The 24,864-nt window shown below is 43.4% G+C and overlaps 1 protein-coding gene across 2 annotated transcripts in view; it reads right to left on the reverse strand.

The window, feature by feature from the left end:
• Window positions 1-24,864, reverse strand: part of LOC137293555 (muscle-specific protein 300 kDa-like) — a 210,871-nt gene that overhangs the window by 26,021 nt on the left and 159,986 nt on the right. For both annotated transcript variants that reach the window (XM_067824182.1, XM_067824181.1), the window contains exons 99-113: window positions 21,562-21,888; window positions 19,453-19,758; window positions 14,276-14,590; window positions 8,418-8,888; window positions 7,187-7,258; window positions 5,694-5,858; window positions 5,006-5,188; window positions 4,073-4,237; window positions 3,575-3,922; window positions 2,473-2,691; window positions 2,025-2,309; window positions 1,688-1,900; window positions 1,476-1,580; window positions 1,307-1,333; window positions 181-327 (exon numbers count right to left, since the gene is read on the reverse strand). In XM_067824182.1, coding sequence (XP_067680283.1) covers window positions 181-327; window positions 1,307-1,333; window positions 1,476-1,580; window positions 1,688-1,900; window positions 2,025-2,309; window positions 2,473-2,691; window positions 3,575-3,922; window positions 4,073-4,237; window positions 5,006-5,188; window positions 5,694-5,858; window positions 7,187-7,258; window positions 8,418-8,888; window positions 14,276-14,590; window positions 19,453-19,758; window positions 21,562-21,888 — 3,348 coding nt within the window. The remainder of the gene's footprint in view (window positions 1-180; window positions 328-1,306; window positions 1,334-1,475; window positions 1,581-1,687; window positions 1,901-2,024; window positions 2,310-2,472; window positions 2,692-3,574; window positions 3,923-4,072; window positions 4,238-5,005; window positions 5,189-5,693; window positions 5,859-7,186; window positions 7,259-8,417; window positions 8,889-14,275; window positions 14,591-19,452; window positions 19,759-21,561; window positions 21,889-24,864) is intronic.

The following is a 24,864-nucleotide window of genomic DNA, read 5'->3' on the forward strand; positions in this document are numbered from 1 at the left end:
TCTCAGTTTTTACTTAAAATTCGAGTTTTTACTAAAATTTGCAAAAACGCATTTCCCAGAATGAACTGAAATCGATTCGAGTTTGGTGAATAGAATAACTAAGTTGTTTGAGCTTTATATATCTAAAAACTCATTAACTCATATTCCCTTTAAGCCTATGTTTGTTCAGCTGACACTCACCCTGCGTTGTAGATCCATGTAGTTGGTCTGTAGAGTCCGCAGCTCAGAAGGAAACACGCCTTGTGGATAAAGGGCAGATAACTCTGTTTCCTTCTTCTTGAGGCTTTCAAGCTTGCCTTCACACTGGTGGAGGTGTGTCTCCATTTCCTAGGACCAAGACCGTGAGAATAACACATCACACATGTGACACTTATGTCAGGGACAAGGTGGCACTATAACATGCTCAAGTCTGATGTAAGGGACAAGATGGCTCTGCAACATGCCCTAGTCTGAGGTAAGGGACAAGGTGGCATGGTAACATGCCCTAGTCTGAGGTAAGGGACAAGGTGGCATGGTAACATGTCCTAGTCTGAGGTAAGGGACAAGGTGGCATGGTAACATGCCCTAGTCTGAGGTAAGGGACAAGGTGGCATGGTAACATGCCCTAGTCTGAGGTAAGGGACAAGGTGGCACTGTAATGCTGCTGTGGTCAGATGTGTAATGGCCACATGATATACAAGAGGCTGCTGATGATAGGGTTTGCAAAATTCAAGTTTTCAACTCATGAATTTCTTTAATTTATTTCAGCTAATGACGAATGTGAACTCCACCACCAATATCAAAATAACCTTGAAAAAATGCATCCTAAAGGCATTTTTCAAAACATGTTGTAATTTGTATTTATTACCATTTCTGATTGTGGTGTGGCAGTAATATCACAGCAGAATATCACCACCTGTGGGTCTAGTTCTCACAGATGTTGATCAGAATATTCTTGTTGAAATATGTTGAAGTGACCAATCAATTACATCAACACCATCACCATTCTACTTCATCTATATCAACAGAAGCTAAAAATAGAACATGCTGCACACTGCACATGCACTGACATCTGAACTGTCCTGATCATGACTCAATGCATCAAAGTGACATGTGACAGCATGGCTCTGCTACAAAGCCTGAGTGTAAAAGCCTGATAAACACAACACCTTAAAAGATGTATCAAGCATGCATTAATGTCGGAACTGATGGCTTGTGTCTGTCTACAAATGTAAGATTCAAGCATACTGTTGACAGGGTGTGGACAAAGTGATACTGCAGGCTAATGATTTCATGTGACCTTCACCTCGTATAATAAATGTCTTACCTCTTTGGTCTCACATCGGTCAGTAGCCTGGTTGGCAAACAAACATGACTACAGCATATACAAACTCATGTTAAGCACAGCTAATCATGAACAATTTGAACCATGTTGTAGACCTTGTATTATGATCTAGAATCAGTGACTGACTTGAGACAGGCAATAGGATGGTTACCTGGACCGTGTCCACCAGATCATCACCAGTGGCAGATGATGGGGGTCGGGAGTGGATCAAGCGCTGGGTGTCCTGCAACTGTCTTTGTAGGTTGTCCACTTCATCCTGTACGAAGGAAACATGGCATGATTTGTGTGTTTTCACTCACACACTCTTGGCAGACTCCTTCCAATCAACAGCAATCACCTGATATAGTATGCAGTAGTACTTACTTGATACTGTTGCCAGTGAGAGTCCACCACCCTGAGCTCCTGACCCTGATGCTGAGCCTGGCGCTCCAACATGGAGACTCTATCATTGAGGTTTGTGAGAGACTGCTGAATCAGCTGACTACTCTCTCCACTGGTAGTGGACAAAAGATTCTGCGCCTGATCCTTCATGGTGGTTATCTCCCCTTGTAAAACTTGAATTTCTCGTTGAAGATTCTGTAGAGATCAGAAGTGACATTTATTAAAAGACTGTGCTGACATTAAATAAAAGATGTAAACATGCAGACAGATGTGATGTGATGTTTGTTATATATTCCTATTCTTCAATTTGATGGCTGACCTCATTTTCATGCAGTTGTTGTTGTGTGTTGCGACCAGTGTCAGGGGTAAGGAGGCGGTGTTGGGCGGAGTCCAGCCAGGAGGAGATGGTGAGGAGAGCCTGCTGATACTGCTGCTGGAAGGAGAGTGCCTGCTCCACACGGACCTGCCTGTCCTCCACCTGACCCTGGAGCTGCTCCCAGCACTCGCCCAGGTCAACCACAATCTGCCGGATCTCCTCCAGGTTTCTACTGGGGTCTAACCCTGGGGTCAGGCTCTGACGCCGGAAACTTGCGACTGGTACCTCCTGGCAAGACACATTTGCATTCATTTGGTAATCAGTCAGGTAAAGATGTAAAGTTGTGATCTGCATGACAAGGAATGTAAGAACAACCCATCTAAACATAAGCATTCTGTTGACCTACAGGTCTGGGACACAAGTGTACATGAAGTGTTCAGTTCATACTCACTCGAGGTCTTCTAGACTTCACCAGGTCCTCCAGGGTCTGTTTCTTCTCAGCCAAATCCTTCTGCAGTTCTTCCCATCTCAAATGTAACTCTGCTTCTCCTAAGGCCGGAGCAACCCTCTCGGATGTATCAGACATCATTGCTGTGTCTCTGGACCGCTGACCAGTCACAGATATTTGCTGGACAAGTTGGCGATGCTCCACTAGTCCAGATGTCAGGTCCTGGAGAAAGTCACAACAAAACAAGAATAAAGGAACTGAGAGACAGTTTGTCTGAAGGACCTCCCATTTCTGATGGAAATCTTGATAACTCTACATGACAAAAAAACCCCAAAACTTCTTTAAGTGGCATTTAAAAGTTGCTGTGATGAATATTGAGAAGATAATCAGCTGCTTAATGATGGTGTAAGTAGCTACACCAAAACGACGCTCATATTATCTTAAAGAAGTTTTATATACATAAAACTCTCCTCATAGTTCATGGCTAAAAAGTTTCTAAAAAACTCTCTGCTACTTTTGGGAAGAGTGAGTAAAAGATGTTTAACACTGTTTGACCGTAATATTCCAAGCATATCATGGTGGTCTACATAAGGATGTCTGAGCCTGGTAAAAAAATATATGATGACACTCACAGAGTGGGTGCACTAGATACTTCATAGCCTGCTCCTGTGACCAGCAGTGAATACATGGTATCTATGCTTCCACAGAACCCCGCTAGTGCTGCCCCAGGATATACATACATGTGATATGATACCAGTGGATATACAATATTCCTCCCAACATACCTAGAACCGTGAAGGAACCGAGTGTGTTACAGCTTGTTAACCCTTACTTACCCCTGTCCCGCACTGTTTCTGCCTTGAGATGATAACACACTCAGCCAGTAGTCATTATAACAACACATCCCCGTGAAACACATAGGCAATTGTACAATTCTGACTAAGGTCACCATATTTGGCAACATGGCCAATGGATCAAGGAGTGAAGTTTTTCCTCAATTACTTGGGAAATCCCCTCCCCTCTGGTTTTATACTGTCTACCAAAACCTCGGATGCATGTTTTCTCCTATACTTAATAGTCTCCCTGGGACATGGGGATGCAGTACCTGTTGGAGGCGGTGACGTTCTGGCATCATGGTGGTGTAGTCTGCAGACATGACGGCAGGGACAGTCATCTGTTTTGTGTCACTCATCCACTGCTGCAATTTCTGAACATTGTCCTCGTAGTCCAACATTTCCCGCTGTCTCTTGTCTGCACCCTTGATTGCACCACGCAACTGGCTCTGCTTGTCGATGGTCTCCAGCTTGAAGTCCCCAAGCTTCTTCTGCAGGCTGGCCAGCTGGGTTCTCAGCTTTTCGGCACTGGTGGGCGTCTCCTGCTCACACAGGGCGTCACATTGCACGGCAAGATCCGACACTAGACGCAGATGCTCATTCACCTCCTCCTGGACCTCCTGGGAATCAGTGAGTAATGGCTGCATGTACATGTATATATATTGTGGCACCAAGTTAAATACTGATTATTCTAGTATGAGAACTGTAAGCAGCTCACTGGCTAAATGTGACAAGACTTGTGGAACAGTGGCTGACTCAGTTCTACTCACCCTGGTGCTGTCCATTTGTGTCTGGAGGTCTTCCAGTGTGTCAGTTGGCAGTGTGCTGGTCGCATGTTTCACTCTCGTGTCTGACAGCCATGTCTCCACATCCTTCACACGCGTCTTGTAGGCCTCCAGCAGAATATTGTGCTTCTCCTGATCTTTAACAGCTGCCTGCAAAACAAGGGAGTGAAATGGCAAGTTCACAGGAAACAAACCTGTTTTACTTGCAGTTTTTGACCACAAAAACTATTTACCAAGTAGTTTGATAGCCAAGACGATACACCCATCACAAGTGAAACACTTTCAGGCACTAAACTGTCTTTTAAAATGTTTTTCACATTTACTAACAGCTCTGTTTCCTTAATGTACAACAGGCTTATGTCCCTTGCAATAGGACATCAGCGGACAAACGAATGACCTCATTAAATATATTAGCCCTTAGGTACACATCTGCAGTTCTTGCATCTTGATGCAGATCCCCTAAGTGATATACATTCTCATCCTCTCCATCCATTACTTTCATTCATAAGTTATTATTATTATTATAGGATATTTATATAACACAGGTATTTTTTCCCTTGATCAGTTAGTGTCAGTTTCAACAGCACATCGTATCATCAAACTCAACTCCCCACAGATCATACAAGTCTTCAGCCACTCGGTGCACCATGTTGTACACAAATACAGTTTGCTGGTTTGAATTGTGTGTGAAATTCTCTGGTATATCATCCACTGTGATTGTAGGAAAAGCAAACGGACAGAAACTTTATAGAATACATCATTAATCTCACCATTTCTGACACTATTCAAGCAAGCAGTACTAGGGCGTCGTCTGATGTGGAATACATCATCGTTCTATTTGTACTATAAAAGTCCTGGAATAATACATTCTCCTCCCAACCCATCATGAAATCAGTCAGTTCAAGCAATCCCTCTTACCTGTAGTTTACGGCCCGCTTCACTGGCCATCACCTGCAAGTTCTCTGCTCGGTCTGTCAGCATTGTCAGTGTTGCCTCCATTGCTTTATGTCCCTCAGGATCAGACTTTTCAAGGATCATTTGACTTTGCTCTTTAAGTTGGATAATATCATTCTTAATACTATCTATCTCAGACAGAGTTTCCTGGAACATAATCAAAAGCAATATACATGAATCAGTTCTTTACTAACTCACATACATGCAAGTCTGGGTCAGGTGGTAGATAAGCACACTAATCACCTGTCAGATTTTCAAGCAATGGAAATAGTAACATAATGCACTCTCGTCAATCAACTAATCCAGTTACTCCTGTCTTTACCCTAATCCAGCCAACACCACCTGTCTTTACCCTAATCCAGCCAACACCACCTGTCTTTACCCTAATCCAGCCAACAACACCTGTCTTTACCCTAATCCAGCCAACACCACCTGTCTTTACCCTAATCCAGCCAACATCACCTGTCTTTACCCTAATCCAGCCAACACCTCGTGTCTTTACCCTAATTCAGCCAACACCACCTGTCTTTACCCTAATCCACCCAACACCACCTGTCTTCATCCTTCAATCAGAAGACCACCTTGCTTCACCTGTCAATATGATTCACTATAGATCACATCAGCTGATTCTAGCACACAAGACACTACTGACCTTGTGGTCATCTTGTTGTCTGTCAAAGGAGTCTGTTGGGCTGAGAGGTCTGCTGGACAGTCTCTTCTGAGCATGCTCCATCTTTGCTGTTACTTCCTGTACAGAGCGCTGGTAGTCCTCTTGTTGTTGTAGAGCACTGTGAAGTTCCTTCTCCTTGGCTACAACCTGCAACATGGATGACTGATGTCAGCTTCAACTCCCTACTAGAGTTGTGGATCCAACCTTGTGTCACTGTGAGTGTTGTGGTTTGGCAATGGTAGACATGTCTGGCACTGTGAGTGTTGTGGTTTGGCAATGGTAGACATGTCTAGCACTGTGTACCTTGGACATCTATCTATTACTGCATCATTGACACTGATACCACCTGCCATCACCATTATGAGACACAGAGTGCCAAACCCGTCTGAGTTTACTCACAAAATCCACATGACACCTTTCAGGTAGACACTAGCATTGTCAGTCAGGTTTCAAGTGCTCAGGTAGGCTAACCTCATTAGTCAGACAAAAATGAAGTGGTACAAGTCAGGAAGCAAGTGACAACATGACGAGGGACAACACTGACGGCGCAGCACCAGCCTATGCTATCTAGCATTGTGCCCTTTACTGCTGCCACCACCATACACTGCCGCCTTTATACGCTGTCACTATTACACCAGCCATGTCTTATCAAACAGTGTTTATGTCTGCATGAATGACAAGCACTTCATATTGACAATTTTATTCATATTGTCTCTTCCGTTAAATGGACGACACATGAGCTTTTATCATAGCATTCACTCCATGTGCCATAACGGCATGACTTCAAAAGACTGCCCGGGTCAGCGCTGTTGGCATTCAGGTGGCAGCATTCAGGGACAGCACCACACTGTCAGTCTTCTGCATACAGTCCCTGAGCTCACAGCCCTCCTCTGTGTGTGTCACGCCTCACTGCACCCAGCCATTCATGAAACAGATCTGCACATCAACTCACTGAGCTGTCAATGACAGAGCCATTGACTGTCTGACCTTCTGTTACACATACAACAGCCCTCTATGACCCAGAACCACTGACCTTGCTGACTGTCTGACCTTATATTAAACATAACCTTCCTACCTAACAGGAATCACTGACTGTCTGACCTTCTACTACACAAACCAGCCCTCCATGACACAGAACCATTGACTGTCTGACCTTCTAATTCACATAACAGCCCTCCATGACACAGAACAATTGACTGTCTGACCTTCTACTACACATATAGTCAGACACTGCTCTGTCAAGACTGGAGGGACGTATTTCAAGTTCTCCACACAACACCAAATGATGACTGACACAGTCAGTGGAGTACATGCAGAGCAAGCTGTATTTAGTGACAACTCTTTGATTCTTCAAATTTCGATCCATTACAATCACACTGAAACGGTACATTTCAGTAGCAAAACAATGGCAATCTCAGTGAATCAATACATATACATCATCCTACTGCCTTGATCAAGTGACAATGGTTTCCCACCTGTTCCTGCAGACTGGCCCAGGATGTGTTGAGCTCCACCAACTCAGAGGATCGTTCAGTCCCTGGGGGCACCTACATCATAAGACAGGGAGTCAGTATACATGGTGATCCAATAAGTTGTAACATGAAACACCTGTAGCATGACACACTAATAGCACAACACACAGAGTCAGTATAGCTAGCTACGTGCAGGGAGCAGGAGGGTCATAGTCGAGCAGGAGGGTGATGGTGGAGCAAGCCCGTCATGAACACTGAATGTGAATCTCTGTTTTGGCAAAAAACGTGTTACTCTGCAAGGAAGACAAAACCAACTGTTGTAAATTGAACTTCTCTTACCACTGACTTGATGTGTTATCATGGCATTACAAGTGTATCGGTTACAAATTTGTACAGGTAAAATATATGACAAGACTTCTGGTTCACAATACAAGTTGTTTTTTATTCTACCATGACAATCCTGAACTCAGACTTGATTGGTCTGAATGGTTGTTAGACTGCTGATTGGATGATACCCTGACTGACCTATCATAACATACTTTTACTGAGTCGTGATAGAATAAGAAACCTCAGAGGGTGAGTCAAAACATAACTAGTCCTGTCAGTCAGAAACTTTTTTTATCAATTCTGAAATGGAAGTTTCATGATTTGTGTTAGATGTGAAGTCATTTCGTCTCTGTTCTTCCTGCTTCCAATACAGATACCACTGATCTATGTATTTTGTCCAAGAGATATGGCTAAGTTGCCTTACAAGGACAGACACTTGACCCATTGCTTGAATAGACTTGTTACGTACATGCCTTTCTATTCAAAGTGTTGACAAGATGCTGACTCTCAGACTAGCAAAGCATTATGGACATCCCTCTGATAGCAAGCCTCATAATTCTGTTAATTGCTAAGAACAATACATGAATGCAATAGATTACTGCAGGTAACTGAATGCTATACATTAAGCAAGCACAAGCAGTTATGTGAGTACTGTAGAGAGTAGACCCACCCACTTCAGGGGACTGCGAGTGGCGGTGTTAGTAGAGGGTGCTGAAGAGGGTTTAGGAGAGAGTGAGCGCATTCGTGGAGGAGTATAAGCCCTGCGGCCTCGCGAGTGCAAATCTGTGAGTGAAGAAGCAAAGTCCAGAGATGCAGAGTAGGGTGAGAGTGATCTCCCCTTGGCCACATGAAGAGAAGGTTGTGCCTGGACAGAACCATGCAGTTGTGCGATGACACTCCCAGCTACCTTGTCGGTGTTGTTTTGATTTTTGATTGGTTGGAAGGGTGATGGTCTGTCTCCACCACGTCCTCCTCTCTCAGAATGGAGACTCGTGAGACTCTGGGACCGGAAGCTGTCAAAGCTGTCTGCCTGTTCCCGATGACGGTCCCCTGGATGTCCCACACTGCGAATTGTGGTTGATGTGCGGTCTGATCTGTCGGAGAGTGATGACCAGGAGAGACTGGATGGCATTGTGTTGAGAGAGTCAGACATGTGAGCACCACTGTCTTCAATACTGTCCATGTAGCCAAAGTGAGGTGAACTATGATTGTGGAAATGGGTACTAGAGAATCCACTGCTACCGGCACTAGTGTTCATTAGGAAGCGTCTGCGGACTAGAGTGGGGCTGCGCTGGAGGCTGCGCTCAGACAACCCTCGGTTCTTTTCATTGATCTGGCTGAGCCGGGCTTGGTAAGTCTTAATCTGTGCTGCTAGAGTCTGAAAGCAAGCAGGGGTAACAGGCATGCAGTTTAGACACATGCTACACACATTCAGGTAGGTCTACATACAGGTAGGTCTACATATGATGCAGCAGCCACCTGTCAGGGTAGCTTACCTCTACCACGGCCATTATCCATGGCACATCGGCTGACAACGTCATATTGATCATATTCATATACGTACTATTAGATATTACAATAACATATAAACAATAATTCACATGACAACAGTTCTATCGTTGATCAATCCTTAGGTGTCAGCATGCAGATACATCAGTGTCCCTTCGGTCAACAGTGTCCCTACACTGATGATTCACACAGGACATACCCACCCTTGTGCATTTTCATCTCCATCAGACATGGAGCAAAAACAACCCAGTAAGCATAAGGAAAGGTGAATTAAGTGTAAGTTGTCATAGTTTCAATAAAGCATCGTGCTCATGAAAAAGATCTACTGTAAAATCCTTGGAGTGATGTAGGCAAGGTGCAGGTGAACTGGAGTAAACTTGGTTAATCTCTAAATATTCTAAGGAGTTGCTGCAAAAACCACAAGGGACATAGTTATAAAGAAATCACTTCTGAACATGAATAAAGTTCAACTTTGACCCCAGTTTTTCTCTGGCATTATAGAACCATGTATCAAATCCATCCAGTTGGTTGCTTTACTTCCATCAACTATGCAACTTCCTGACATTTCATACAGCTAGTTGTGGATGTATATACATCAGACACACACACACCAACACTAGCTACATGCAACCTGCTGTATCCTCCTCCATGTACTATCATTAGTTTAGATCATATGGGACAGCAGTCGACATCGAAACATCTACAACATCCACACAACATCTTCTACTTCCACCCATGTCCATCCTGCCAATAGGCAGTCAGCTGTCAACACCACGTCTAGCCTGAAATACCAACTTTATCACATGTCAGACACCTGGACGTGGCGTACGGCAAACATGGTTTGCAATGGCTGGCAACAGATACACAATCAGTCACGGTGGACATCAAATTCACGTCAAGCTGTGCAGCAACAGAAACAGCAACAGCAACAGCAACAGAAACATCCACTGCATCAGAGTTGGCAGAGTGTGGACAACAGAGACAGGAAGAAGTCAGCTCATGTGAGTCAGGGAGGCTTCACACAGGTGTCATGGTAACGTGTTAGTACCACCAGGGAAGCTACACTTGAGTGTTATGGCTAACATGTAAGTACAACCAGGTGAGCTTCACACAGGTGTCATGGGTAAGATATTAATACAACCAGGTGAGCTTCACAGAGTAACCAGTAAGTACAAACAGGTGAACTTTGCAATGGTGATACGGGTAACATGTTAGGACAACCAGGTTGGCTTCATACAGGTGTCAAGGGTAACATGTTAGGGCAACCAGGTGGGCTTCACAGCAGGTGTCAAGGGTAACATGTTAGTACAACCATTTGAGCTTCACACAGGTGTCAAGGGTAACATGTTAGTTCAACCAGGAGAGCATCACACATGTGTTATGGGTAACATGTTAGGACAACCAGGTGGGCTTCACAGCAGGTGTCAAGGGTAACATGTTAGTACAACCAGTTGAGCTTCACACAGGTGTCATGGAAACATGTTAGTTCAACCTGGAGAGCATCACACAAGAGTTATGGGTAACATGTTAGGACAACCAGGTGGGCTTCATACAGGTGTCAAGGGTAACATGTTAGTTCAACCTGATGAGTTTCACACAGGTGTCATGGAAACATGTTAGTTCAACCAGGAGAGCATCACACAGGTGTTATGGGTAACAAGTAAGTACAACCAGATGATTGTCACACAGGTGGCATTGGTAGCATTTTAGGACAACCAGGTGTGCTTCACAGAGGAGCCATGGGTAACATGTAAGTACAACCAGTGAGCTTCACACAGGTGTCATGGGTAATGTGTTAGTACAGCTGGGTAAATTGAAATTGGAAGAAATCAGTTGATCAGTAGGAACAGAGGAAATACAGGAAATACCAGACAAGGATCCAGGTGTGTCTCAGACAGGCCGGTAGGACATTCAGTTGACACAGCTGTAGGTGTACAGGAGGAGATGTCAAGTCAAGCAACAGGTAAACATAATATACACAGCAGTGATACAGCAGCCAGAAGCAGCAGGTAGTACCAGTACAAGCCATATGACCAGAGACACAGCAATGTTATGTATGTATATGACGGAAATCAAAGATATATGGCAAACAACAATTGAAGACTTAGCAAGCATGGTTGCACACAATTGGTAAAGCACTAACGGGACATTTTATGAATGCTTCACTCTTGTCTACAATTACAGATTTATATTTTTCAGCTGAGACAAAGATAGACAGACATATTACATTACAATGTTTGAATGTTACCAGAGCATAATGAAACTAATCAATTAAACAGAATCTGACAATATTAGAAAAGCGGACAACACAAATGTCAAAACTGATTAAACTGCAATGAAAGGTTATGTAAATCCAATTGTGCTGGGTGTAGCTCAAAAGAGAAAATATTATTTGCCAAACAAAACATAGTCCATAGGTTTGTAAACTTTGTTACAGTTGGTATAAGGAAGACAGAGAGAAATAAAAGTGTTAGTTCTTCAAAGGAAACAAAACTCCAAGCCTTTAACTATTGAAACAAGAGTCATCAGAAGATGACATATCCCCCCAGCCCCCACATATTTGAAAGGACAAATCATCTGACAGTTACTTGATGTTTCCTAAGATTAAGTTTGAATTGTCATGAAAAATATAAATGCCATATATCTGTAAGCAGCAAAAGTCACGACTTCTAGATCTGTCTCTGCCAAGATCTGTTGAAAGATATCAAATGGTTTTCGAGTTGTGCCCTGGAAATGAAACCTGTCCTTCCATTTTGAGACTAAGTTAGAACTTTTCCATGGAAACTAGGAAAATGAAATTGACAAAAATCTGTAAATAGCAAAAGGCACCACTTTAGGGTCTCTGCCAAGTTTTGCAAAAAGAGATTTAGAAGTTTTTGAGTTGTGAAAGTTGTGAAGCCCATCCCTCCATTTTCAGACTAAGTCTGAAATGTTTCCATGGAAACCCCCAAAATGATAAATCCTGTAAATAGCAAAAGGCACCACATTGTGGTCTGACACATATATCTACCAAGTTTTGCTGACAGATATGATATTACCTTTTGAGATGTGCTCCGGAAATGAAACATACCTCTCACTTTTGCGACAAAGTCTGAATCGTTTCCATGGAAACCGAGAAACTAAGAAATCACAAAAATCTGTAAATACCAAAAGGCACCACTTTAGCTTCTGACTCATGTATGTAACAAGTTTTGCAGAAAAATACTGAATAGTTTTTGAGTTCTGCTCTGGAAACGAAGGCCATCTCTCCATTTTGAGACTAAGTCCAAAACGTTTCCATGGAAACCAAGAAAATCATAAATCACAAAAAACCTGTACATAGCAAAAGGCACCACTTTAGGTTCTGATTGATATATCTACCAAGTTTGGCAGAAAAATATTGAACGGTTTTTGAGTTCTGCTCCAGAAACGAAGCCCACCCCACCATTAGGCTAACCCCAAAATGTTCCATGGAAAAACAAAACAAGAGTCATCAGAAGATGACATATCCCCCCAGCCCCCAAATGTTTGAAAGGACAAATAATCTGAGAGTTACTCATTGTTTTTTTAGACTAAGTGTGAATTGTTTCCATGGAATTCATGAAAATTATAAATGCCATATATCTGTAACCAGCAAAGTCACCATTTCAAGGTCTGTCTCATATATCTGCCAAGATCTTTTGAAAGATATGAAACGGTTTTCGAGCTGTGCTCTGGAAACGAAGTCAGCAACATGTTCATGGAACCGAGAAAATAATACATCGAAAAAAAAAAAGGAAATAGCAAAAGGCACCACTTTGGGGTTGCAACACATATCTACCAAGTTTTACTGACAGATATTAAGAAGTTTTTCAGTTCTGCTCCGGAAACGAAACACACCTCTCACTTTTGATACAAAATCTGAATCGTTTCCATGGAAACCAAGAAACTAAGAAATGACAAAATCCTGTAACTAGCAAAAGGCACCATTGCAGCTTCTGATTGGTGTATCTACTAAGTTTTGCAGAAAAATATTGGACAGTTTTTGAGTTCTGCTCCGGAAACGAAGCCCATTCCTCCATTTTGAGACTAAGTCCGAAACATTTCCATGGAAACCGAGAAAATGATAAATCACAAAAACCTGTACACAGCAAAAGGCATGACTTCGGGGTCTGTCACATATATCTACCAAGTTTTGCAAAACAATATTGAACGGTTTTTGAGTTATGATCCGAAAACGAAGCCTGCCCCTCCATAAGACTAACACCAAAATGTCCCATGGAAAAACAGAAAAAATAAAAATGACAAAACTCTGTAAACAGCAAAAGGCACAACTATAGGTTGAGATCAATATATCTATCAAGTTTGGTCTAAAAATATTGCATGGTTCCTGAGTTATGCTCCGGAAACAAAATGATTACGGATGGACGGACGGACAGACAAGGCGTCGACTATATCCCCCCGCATTACACGCCGGGGGGATAAAAACCTGTCAATACCAAAAGACACCACTATAGGTTCAGATTGATATATCTACCAAGTTTTGCAGAAAATATTGAACGGTTTCTGAGTTCTGCTCCGGAAATGAACCCCACCACACCATAAGACTAACACGAAAATGTTCCATGGAAAAACAAAAAAAATATAAATGCCAAAAATCTGTAAATAGCAAAGGTACAGCCATAGGCTGAGGTTACTATATTTATCAAGTTTGGTTGAAAAATATTGAACGATTTCGGAGTTATGCTCCGGAAACAAAATGATTACGGACGGAGGGACAGATGGGCATTACATGCTGGGGGATAAAAAGTACTGGCCTTTTCTTTGCAGAAAAGAAATGTGCTCTACATGGACTGTAATCTTGAGTGGTTTGACTTTGAAAGGAAGACTTATCTGGGAATCAAAGAGTTGAAGAATGAGATAGCATATGTGACGTCTATGAATTTGCAAAGTGAAAGGTTCTGTAATCCCAAACCAAACAAATATGAGAATTAATTGGGGATTCCTCTAGCTGTCAACAAGATGCTGACAATCTAGTCTGATATCTAGTTTGTTGAGTCACAGATGCTAGTTGTCATCTGGTGATGACACAGGGTAATTACAATGGTGACAACTAGAGGAGTGCGTACTGGAGTTATGTTTAACTTTGGCTCAAATTAGTATGTTAATAGATCAGGTAGAGATGTTAGTAATGATGTTGACACTGTAGTCAGGAGGTGGGTGATGCCACCAGATGAGGGAGGCAGTGTGAATCTGGTGTCACGTGACTGTATGTGTCTGCAGTCAGTCAGTACGTACGTCATGTTCAGCTATCTGTTGTTTCAGCGTATCCACACTTGAGGCAAGGACTGGGGATGCAAGCAGTTTTTCTTGCGCTTCACCGATGGCAGTGTTGAGCTGTTTAATTTCAGTGTCATTCCTGTCCTGTTCCTGCACAACTTCCCGCAGCTGCTCACACTGCTCCACAGCTGCATCCTCCAGCTGCTGGATGTCTCTAAGCAGACGTGAGCCAGTAGAGGGTGCAGACACGTCTGCCATGGATCTCAGGTCCTCATACCGCTGGAGGAGCATCTGAGCCCTGGACTTCTGGGCTCTCAGCTCTTGGAGCAGTTGCTGAAACACAGGTAGGTGACTACAACCAGGGTAAAGGCTTATACAACTACAAGGTAACAGGGTTACAGAACTGATGCAGTGACATTGGTTACACTTTTAACTAACATTCTGCTCACAGATAACATGTAGTCTGGAGCGTCAGTCACTCTATCATAGTCATGTGTTTACCAGTCATACTACACCAAATCAGATTCCAGACTGAATCATCTGACAGCTGTGATTGGGTGATTTTGTGTAAGATTTTTGTGTGTTTTTTAAATATACACCATCCAGTAATTAAGACTGATTATATTTTTTAAGATTTAGTCTTTGTTTTCATAATGACATTTGCTGAATGTGACCATAGGTATTTTCAAGTGGTTGACATTTTGTACAGAACTTGAGTTGGTCTGTTCAGCTTTCTATACTCAGAAAAGGAGGTGGCTGAGGTAGTCATATTTCATAATTTTATAAAAACCAGACCAGGCACAAGTTTGAATCGTTTCCATGGAAGTCATGAAAAATATAAATGCCATATATCTGTAAACAGCAAAAGGCACCACTTTGTGGTCTGCCTCAAATATCTGCCAAGTTTTGCAGAGAGATATTTAGAAATTTTTGAGTTGTGCCCCGGAAACGAAGCCCATCCCTCCATTTTGAGACTACATCCGAAATGTTTCCATTTAAACTAAGAAAATAATATATCACAAAAACCTGTAAGTACCAAAAGGCACCATTTTAGGTTCTGACTGATGTATGTAACAATTTTGCAGAAAATATTGAATGGTTTTTGAGTTTTGCTCCGGAAACGAAGCCCTTCCCTCCATTTTGAGACTAAGTCCAAAACGTTTCCACTGAGACTGGGAAAATAATAAATCACAAAAACCTGTATATAGCAAAAGGCACCACTTTAGGGTCTGCCACACATATCTACCAAGTTTTGCAGAAAATATTGAACGTTTTTTGAGTTGTGCTCCGGAAACAAAGCCCATCTCTCCATTTTGAGACGAAGTTTGATACATTTCCATGGAAACGGAGAAAATAATAAACCACAAGAACCTGTAAAGAGCAAAAGGCACCACTTTGGGATCTGCCACACATATCTGCCAACTTTTGCTGACAGATATTACAAAGTTTTTGAGATGTGCTCTGGAAAAGAAACACATCTATCACTTTTGAGAAAAAAGTCAGAAACGTTTCCATGGAAACCAAGAAAATCATATATCACAAAAACCTGTACATAGCAAAAACCACTACTTTAGGTTCTGACTGATATATCTAAAAAGTTTTGCACAAAAATATTGAACGGTTTTTGAGTTCTGCTCCGGAAACGAAACACACCTCTCACTTTCGAGAACTGGTATGTCCGAAACGTTTCCATGGACACATAGAGAATAATAAATTCTGTAAATAGCAAAAGGCACCTTTAGGTTCTGACTGATGTATGTAACAAGTTTTTCAGAAAAATATTAGACGTTTTTTTAGCTCTGCTCCGGAAACAAAGCCCACCCCAACATTAGGCTACCACCAAAATGTTCCATGGAAAAAAAAAAAAAAAAATGTCAAAACTCTGTAAATAGCAAAAAGCACAACTATAGGCTGAGATTAATATATCTAACACGTTTGGCCTAAAAATACTGAACGATTTCTGAGTTATGCTCCAGAAACAAAACGATGATGGACGGACAGACGAGGCGTCGGCTATATCCCCCCGCATTACATGCCAGGGGGATGAAAAGAAATGTATGTTACGTAAGAAGATATGACACTGAATAGCAGGAATATTAAATATCATGTAGGAAACTTCAGGTAATACAAATAGCTTTGGAAACTGCTGGAGAGGAGCAGCAGCCATGGCTGAAAACCTTGCAAACAATCAAAAATTAATGACCATGTGAAAAGTCAACTCTGAAATTCTGCAAATCTGGGATTATCTAGCAAAAAGCAAATAAGTAACATGGGTAAGAGAATAGTTGATTAGTAAAGGGGGCTGACCAGTGGGAAGTGGTGCTGATAACTGTCGTGATGCTGGAACCAGACATGGGAAGAGCAGAACCCAGATGTCTGCTGCACAACTGCTGGTGTCTTACTGTCAATAGGAACGAGGCACAAGGCACCAGAAGTTTTTCCAAGACAGAAGCTTTGTGGATATCAACTTCTTTATTGTGAATAGCATGACACTTCAGAGCATATGCTTGCTCCTTCATCAGCTAGAATATGCCCAGAAATGTTGTGCTATTCACAATAAAGAAGCTGACATCCATACATCTGGCTTTTCTTATGCATTCCATTTCTAAATGCTCCTCAAAGAACATCCTCTTGTGGTGATGGAACTATGATATGAAATCCCAAGATAAAGACAGCAGGTGTACAGCCCAAGACAAGGACAGCAGGTGTAGAGCCCAAGAGAAGGACAACGACTTCACATCCAAAGAGAAGGACAGCAGGTGTACAGCCCAAGAGAAGGACAACAAGTTCACATCCCAAGAGAAGGACAGCAGGTGGACAGCCCAAGAGAAGAACAACAAGTGTACAACCAAACAGAAGGACAGCAGGTGTACAGCCCAAGAGAAGGATCACAAGTTTACATCCCAAGAAAAGGACAGAAGGTTTACATCCCAAGAGGACAGCAGGTATACAGCCCAAGGGAAGGACAAGTTTATATCCCATCAGGACAGCAGGCATAAAGCCCAAGAAGGAAAACAGGTTTATATCCCCAAAAGAAGACAGCAGGTGTACAGCCCAGGAGAAGGACAACAGGTGTACAGCCCAAGAGAAGGACAGCAGGTGTACAGCCTAAGAGATGGATCACAAGTTTACATCCCAAGAGGACAAGAGGTTTACATCCTAGGGGGACAACAGGTGTACAGGCCACGAGAAGGACAACAGGTTTATATCTTAAGAGCACAACAGGTTTTCAGCCCAAGAAGAGAACAACAATTTTCACCCACTTGGTTTTTGGTCTAAAACAGTCATCCTTTATCCCACTATATACAGTTCTACCTCAAAGCTTTCAACTACTTGTCTGTCAAGGTCTCAGCACAAATACTACAGACTTTATGAGAGTGTTCTTTATGTGTCACCTAAAACAATTCCAGCCCTCCTGTTCTACTGAAACATTATCATCAAAATAGTTGTTTGTCATTTCAGAGATCAAGGGTTTGCTCAATAATATATTGTATTTACATGTTGGATGAAAGCATTCACTTGTAAATTCTAATCACTGATGTTAAGTGTTTGTATGCCTACTCATAGTATCAACACACTGACGTTAAGTGTTTGTATGCCTACTCATAGTATCAACACACTGACGTTAAGTGTTTGTATGCCTACTCATAGTATGAACACTGTCCCCCATCAACTGTCTGGTCAGCTCACCACTGGTACAAACTCTACTACAGACACCAAGTCATGTTTAATGAAATTTAGCCAGCGGTGTTGACACAAGAGATTCAGACTCTACAGCCCAGCAACAGAGGAATGTCCCTCCGGCACTCTCTCGGCAGCACAACTCTCCATAAGTGATCAGCAATCAGGAGGTGCTATCAGTAAAGATTATCTCAGGACAAGAAACACACCAAGCCAACTGGCTTGGCTTCACAGACAAGAGGAATTATTGTTAGACACTGGTAAAGTCCTGGGCCAGCACTGTCATAAGTTCACACCCTAGTGTACAAGACTAAATGGCAGTGTCATGCTGTACCACTTGACCTACAGGACAGCTGTTTGGGAAACACTCCAACTACACTACACTCAACATGCTTTCAGTCGATCTACATACACACTACAACAAGTACTATGTTCACTACAACCAGCTCCCTACTCACTACAACTAGTGCTATACTCACTACAACTAGTGCTATACTCACTACAACTAGTAGTATACTCACTACAACTAGTAATATACGCACTACAACTAGTGCCATACTCAATACAACTAGTGCTATACTCAATACAACCAGTAATATACGCACTACAACTAGTGCTATACTCAATACAACTAGTGCTATACTCAATACAACCAGTAATATACTCACTACAACTAGTAGTATACTCACTACAACCAGTAGTATACTCACTACAACTAGTAATATACTCACTACAACTAGTAATATACTCACTACAACTAGTGCTATACTCACTACAAGCAGTTCTATATTCACTACAAGCAGTTCTACACTCACTACAACTAGTAATATACTCACTACAACCAGTAGTATACTCACTACAACTAGTCCTATACTCACTACAACCAGCAGTATACTCACTACAACTAGTCCTATACTCACTACAACTAGTGCTATGCTCACTACAACTAGTGCTATACTCACTACAACTAGTCCTATACTCACTACAACCAGTAGTATACTCACTACAACTAGTGCTATACTCACTAAAACTAGTGCTATACTCACTACAACTAGTCCTATACTCACTACAACTAGTGCTATAACCAGTAGTATACTCACTACAACCAATAGTATACTCACTACAACTAGTGCTATACTCACTACAACCAGCAGTATACTCACTACAACTAGTGCTATACTCACTACAACCAGGTCTATACTCTACAACCGGTCCTATACTCACTACAACCGGTCCTATATTCACTACAACCAGTCCTATATTCACTACAACCAGTCCTACACTCACTATAAGTAGTCATATACTAACATCTTGTCAGTGACAGGGTCCCAGCTACTTCCAGAACAGGGACCTTTCAATGTGGACCCTGATACTGTTAAGACATGGTCCATCAAACTTGGACCCAAATACTTCCAAAACAGGATCTTCAAACTTGGGCCCCAATACTGAAAAGACAAGCTACTCCTAACACGGACACTATATCTTTCTTAAACTGCCACAAATAGACAACATACCTCACTGTCAGCAAGATGGGCCTTAACATCAAGTGGTGGATCCCGATCTGCCAGCTGTGCTCGTGTCTTCTCCAACCAGCGTGTGATGTCACCAATGTCTGTCTCATACTCCTTGATACGGGCGTGTGTGTTCTCTAGAGTTGACAGTCGATCCTGCACAGTGATAGACACCCTTGACACCCTCTGTGACATGGTGTCCAGCTTGGCAGCAGCTGAGGATGTATTGCTGAACTGGCTCAGCTGCTTCAAGGTCACATAGAGATTTCGCAGTTGAGTCTGGCTGTGTGTGGACTCCTCCGACAGTCGCTATGGCAACAACAACAGCATGTCTCAAGTAGGCATGAGATGGCATATTTTACATGTACATCAACACAGCAGGAGTCTGTCAATCCGTGACTATAGGACCAAGACACATACAGGGCAATGAGTATCAACACTGACGTTCCTAGTTCTGACCAACATCCTCCCCAACACCTACACTCATCACCAGCTCAATCCTTCTCTCAATGCCTTGTTCTTGTGTAATACAGATTTGGTTTCAGGTATTGGCAGACTATTGTGAAGACAATAAAACTGTGAGAAAGGGGTTATTTTCTTGGTGGTGGTGCTAGGACAAGGAGAAGCAAGAGAACACAACAGGAACTATTCCAGTATGTGTCTTCCATAAGTATTTCTGGATATGCTCTGAATGTAGTTTTAGTGAAGGAAGATAATGTTGACTGGAAACTAATAAAGCAATAATATCAGATAACAGTAATACAGCTTATGTCTGTCTGATACTGGTGCAATAACCATAGATTAAGAGCTTCCACTGTAACCAGAAAGCAACAACAGCAATGATCCAAGAGCATGTTCACCTTTTCACATAACTACCCATGCACACCTCACCCAGGAACTTACAAAAAGTTGAAATGTGCACATTTTCTACAAATACCTGCATTTGATGTTGTCACATGAATAATTGCAGAATACACAGGAATTATTGATGTCAGGTAAAGTAAGATCTTGGATCTATTGAGATTGCTCAAAGACTGAGGCTGACTAGACAGGTTAAAGTCAGAAACACAGTTATTGGGTTGTGCTGGAATATGCGTTTTGTCTTTTCTCCAGCTCTAAACTGTGTTGGGTGGTGCAAGCAGTTGGGTTATTTTGTTCAGGATTCATACTGGAACATAATGTTCTGGATTATCTGCTGTATGTTTTCATCTCTGCTCTTTGGTGTCAGAGTGACTGATAAGAGATTGTAAACAATGGACAAAGGATTGTACATCATTTTTTAAAAAGTATTTTAGAATTATATCTCCTTCAATACAAAAGTTAAGAATTTCTATTTTGTGAAAATTTGTGGATCTTGAACACATTTGAAAAAAACCGTTCACCACATCATCAACATCAAGTACGACATGCAGAGACATTTTCACATGGCCTTGAATTGCCACTTCAGGCTTTTGGTTCAATGTATTCCTCTTCTAGGCAGAATAAATCTCCGGGGAATGAAAACACCCACCCCACCCGACACAATTCATTTACATGACTGGCCATTAGTGGTACCACCTGTACCTGTTAAAAGTTTGACTTGGGCACTTAACCCCACACACAGACAACAATGCCAGTCCTTGCCCGGACACTGTGACAGGCGGTAGGCACGCAATGTACCATTCTACCCGACACTCAGGCAGAGAGGATCTTTCTTGCATGACAAGCCAGGGGGCTCTGATGTGCATCATTAGCCACATTGTGGAGATGAAACCCTAAACACCAAGCTTCATAAGGCAATCAGATCTGCTGCCACAAACACACAGGGGAATGCAGGCTTGGAATAGGCAGGGACTGTATTCACTCAATAGGAATATACATTAATACATGGGATATTCACACAGGAGCTTTTAGGTAATACTGGATTTGCCTTGAATGAATGAATGAATGAATGAATGAATGAATGAATGAATGAATGAATGAATGAATGAATGAATGAATGAAAGAGTGAAGTGGTTAATATCCGGTGTGAAGGTTTCAAAAACTCTGACAGGTCAATTTATACACATGAAAAGTTCAGACACTGCACAATTTCCTGGCAATTTGACAAAAGTGAGGCATGAGTTAACCTACCTGGAAAGTCTTCAGTTCCTCGTTGACTGTTTCAAAGTCAGTCCAGCTGAGCTCTGCCCCACTGATGGCCTCTGCTTCCCTCAGCCATGTTGTCACTGCTGCTGTACCATCACCATACAATGTTGTCAGCCTTGATGCTTCCTGGAGGTGTTGACTCCTCTCCTGCACTCGGGACTGAGTCGCTGAAAACTGGCGGTTCACTTCTGCAAGGCTGCTCTGGATGCGGGACTTCTCAGTGGGGTCAGGGGTGTGCTGGATGAGGGCACTGCCTGTTCCTCTCACAGCATCAAGGTGGGTCTGGAACTCGGGGATCTCTCCAAGCAGGACCTGTGGGAAATCAGTACATGTGAGACCAAGATTGGCAGACAGTGGGTGTTTAAAGTCAGTTTGGCAAGTCCTGACAGGTAGGCAGTGTTGGTGACATACTAGCTCACTGACCGTGGCAGGTAGGCACTGAGCACACACACACACACGGAGTGAACGCCGGAACTACAGGTAGTTTGCAGTCACAGGATCCATGGTGACAGACCTACCGTTATCTAAACCTCCCTCTCTGGCATGGTGCCAACATCATACACTCCATATATAGCACAAACACTTTCAGCATAAATCATTAAACCAAAGCTCTGCTGAAAGTCGATACCATACATCCATTCCTTGACAGGTTCAAATTTTAGATTAAAGTGTATTTGTATGTGAGGCACATGCTGACTTGCGACTGTGTACATTAGGTATTGTTGTTAACAATGTTTATCTGAGGCTTGATCAAACATTAAAGTCGCTGAGTGAAAGGCCACAGAGCCCCTTATCGGAGTGAATGGCATGGTGGGGGGGGGGGGTAGTCAGTGATCAATAGAGCAGCAATCACTCCAACACTCACTCGTACTGCCATAACTCAAACAATGAGGGACAGGGTGCAGCTGGTGTGCTTACCTTGCATGGACAACTAGGCAGGTTGTTGGTGGGAGTATTTGGACAAGTACACAGACAGAATAACATGTGGAATGAATGATGGCCAGGGTTGACTGGTGTGGGGTGCAGGGTGAACAGATGTAGGGTGGACTGGTGTGGGGTGTAGGGTTGACTGACGTGGGGTGAGGGTGGACTGGTGTGTAGGCTGGACTGATGTGGGCTGTAGGGTAGACGGATGTGTAGGGTGGACTGATGTGGGGCGTAGGGTAGACTGACGTGGGGTGTAGGGTGGACTGGTGTGGAGTGTAGGGTGGACTGGTGTGGGGTGTAGGGTGGACTGGTGTGGAGTGTAGGGTGGACTGGTGTGGGGTGTAGGGTGGACTGATGTGGGGTGTAGGGTGGACTGGTGTGGAGTGTAGGGTGGACTGGTGTGGGGTGTAGGGTGGACTGGTGTGGAGTGTAGGGTGGACTGGTGTGGAGTGTAGGGTAGACTGATGTGGGGTGTAGGGTGGACTGGTGTGGAGTGTAGGGTAGACTGATGTGGGGTGTAGGGTGGACTGATGTGGGGTGCAGGGTGAACAGATGTAAGGTGTAGGGTGGCCTGATGTGGGTACTGACACAGCTAGAGCAGGTTCACACACAGCTAGGGTAAGTATACACACAGCTAGGACAGGTACACACACAGCTAGGGCAGGTACACACACAGCTAGGGCAGGTACACACACAGCTAGGACAGGTACACATACAGCTAGGACAGGTACACTCAGAGCTACAGCAGGTACACTCAGAGCTAGAGTAGGTACACACACAGCTAGGGCAGGTACACACACAGCTAGGGCAGGTACACATACAGCTAGGACAGGTACACTCAGAGCTACAGCAGGTACACTCAGAGCTAGAGTAGGTACACACACAGCTAGGGCAGGTACACACACAGCTAGGGCAGGTACTGACACAGCTAGAGCAGGTTCACACACAGCTAGGGTAAGTATACACACAGCTAGGACAGGTACACACACAGCTAGGGCAGGTACACACACAGCTAGGGCAGGTACACACACAGCTAGGGCAGGTACACACACAGCTAGGGCAGGTACACTCAGAGCTACAGCAGGTGCACACACAGCTAGAGCAGGTACACACACAGCTAGGGTAGGTACACAAACAGCTAGGGCAGGTACTGACACAGCTAGGGCAGGTACACACACAGCTAGGACAGGTACACATACAGCTAGGACAGGTACACTCAGAGCTACAGCAGGTACACTCAGAGCTAGAGTAGGTACACACACAGCTAGGGCAGGTACACACACAGCTAGGGCAGGTACTGACACAGCTAGGGCAGGTACTGACACAGCTAGGGCAGGTACACATACACAGCTAGGGCAGGTACACACACAGCTAGGGCAAGTACACACACAGCTAGGGCAGGTACACACACAGCTAGGGCAGGTACACACACAGCTAGGACAGGTACACATACAGCTAGGACAGGTACACTCAGAGCTACAGCAGGTACACTCAGAGCTACAGCAGGTACACACACAGCTAGAGCAGGTACACACACAGCTAGGGTAGGTACACATACACCGCTAGGATAGGTACACACATAGCTAGGACCGGTAAACACTGAACTAGGGCAAGTTCACACACAGCTAGGGCAGGTACACTCAGAGGCAGGCAAGGTACACACTCAGCTAGGACAGGTACACACACAGCTAGGACAGGTAAATACTGAGCTAGGGCAGGTACACGCACAGGTAGGAAAGGTACACACACAGCTAGGGCAGGTACACACACAGCTAGGACATTTGAACAATGAGCTAGGGCAGGTACATACACAGCTAGGACAGGTAAACACTGAGCTAGGTCAGGTACATGCACAGGTAGGACAGGTACACACACAGCTAGGGATGGTACACACACAGCTAGGGTAGGTACACACACAGCTAGAGCAGGTACACACACAGCTAGGACAGATGCACACACTGCTAGGACAGGTAACCACTGAGGTAGGACAGGTACACACACAGCTAAGGCAGGTACACACACAGCTAGGGTAGGTACACAAACAGCTATGGCAGGGACATTGAAGTAATCCCCTGTCCCAGACTTGATAGATTACTCCATGCAGCTACACTGATGTTTGTGAGAGGTGACAAAGACCCAATGGATTACTTGATGTTTATGCAAAGTAGCATTGTGAGAAGTATTGTGAGCCATCCCCTGTTGCAACAGGAACAAAGCAACAGCTAAGAAAGGTCAACACAACACTCTCACTCACAGACCCTTGGAGAGTTGTGTCAGTGTACAGCTCACAGAATGACATTTACATACATAACGCATATACTACAAAGGAAGCCTTTATGGCAGGGGCTCGCTATTTCAAGG

The sequence above is a fragment of the Haliotis asinina genome, chromosome 8 (assembly GCF_037392515.1).
Source record: "Haliotis asinina isolate JCU_RB_2024 chromosome 8, JCU_Hal_asi_v2, whole genome shotgun sequence".
Taxonomy (NCBI): domain Eukaryota; kingdom Metazoa; phylum Mollusca; class Gastropoda; order Lepetellida; family Haliotidae; genus Haliotis; species Haliotis asinina.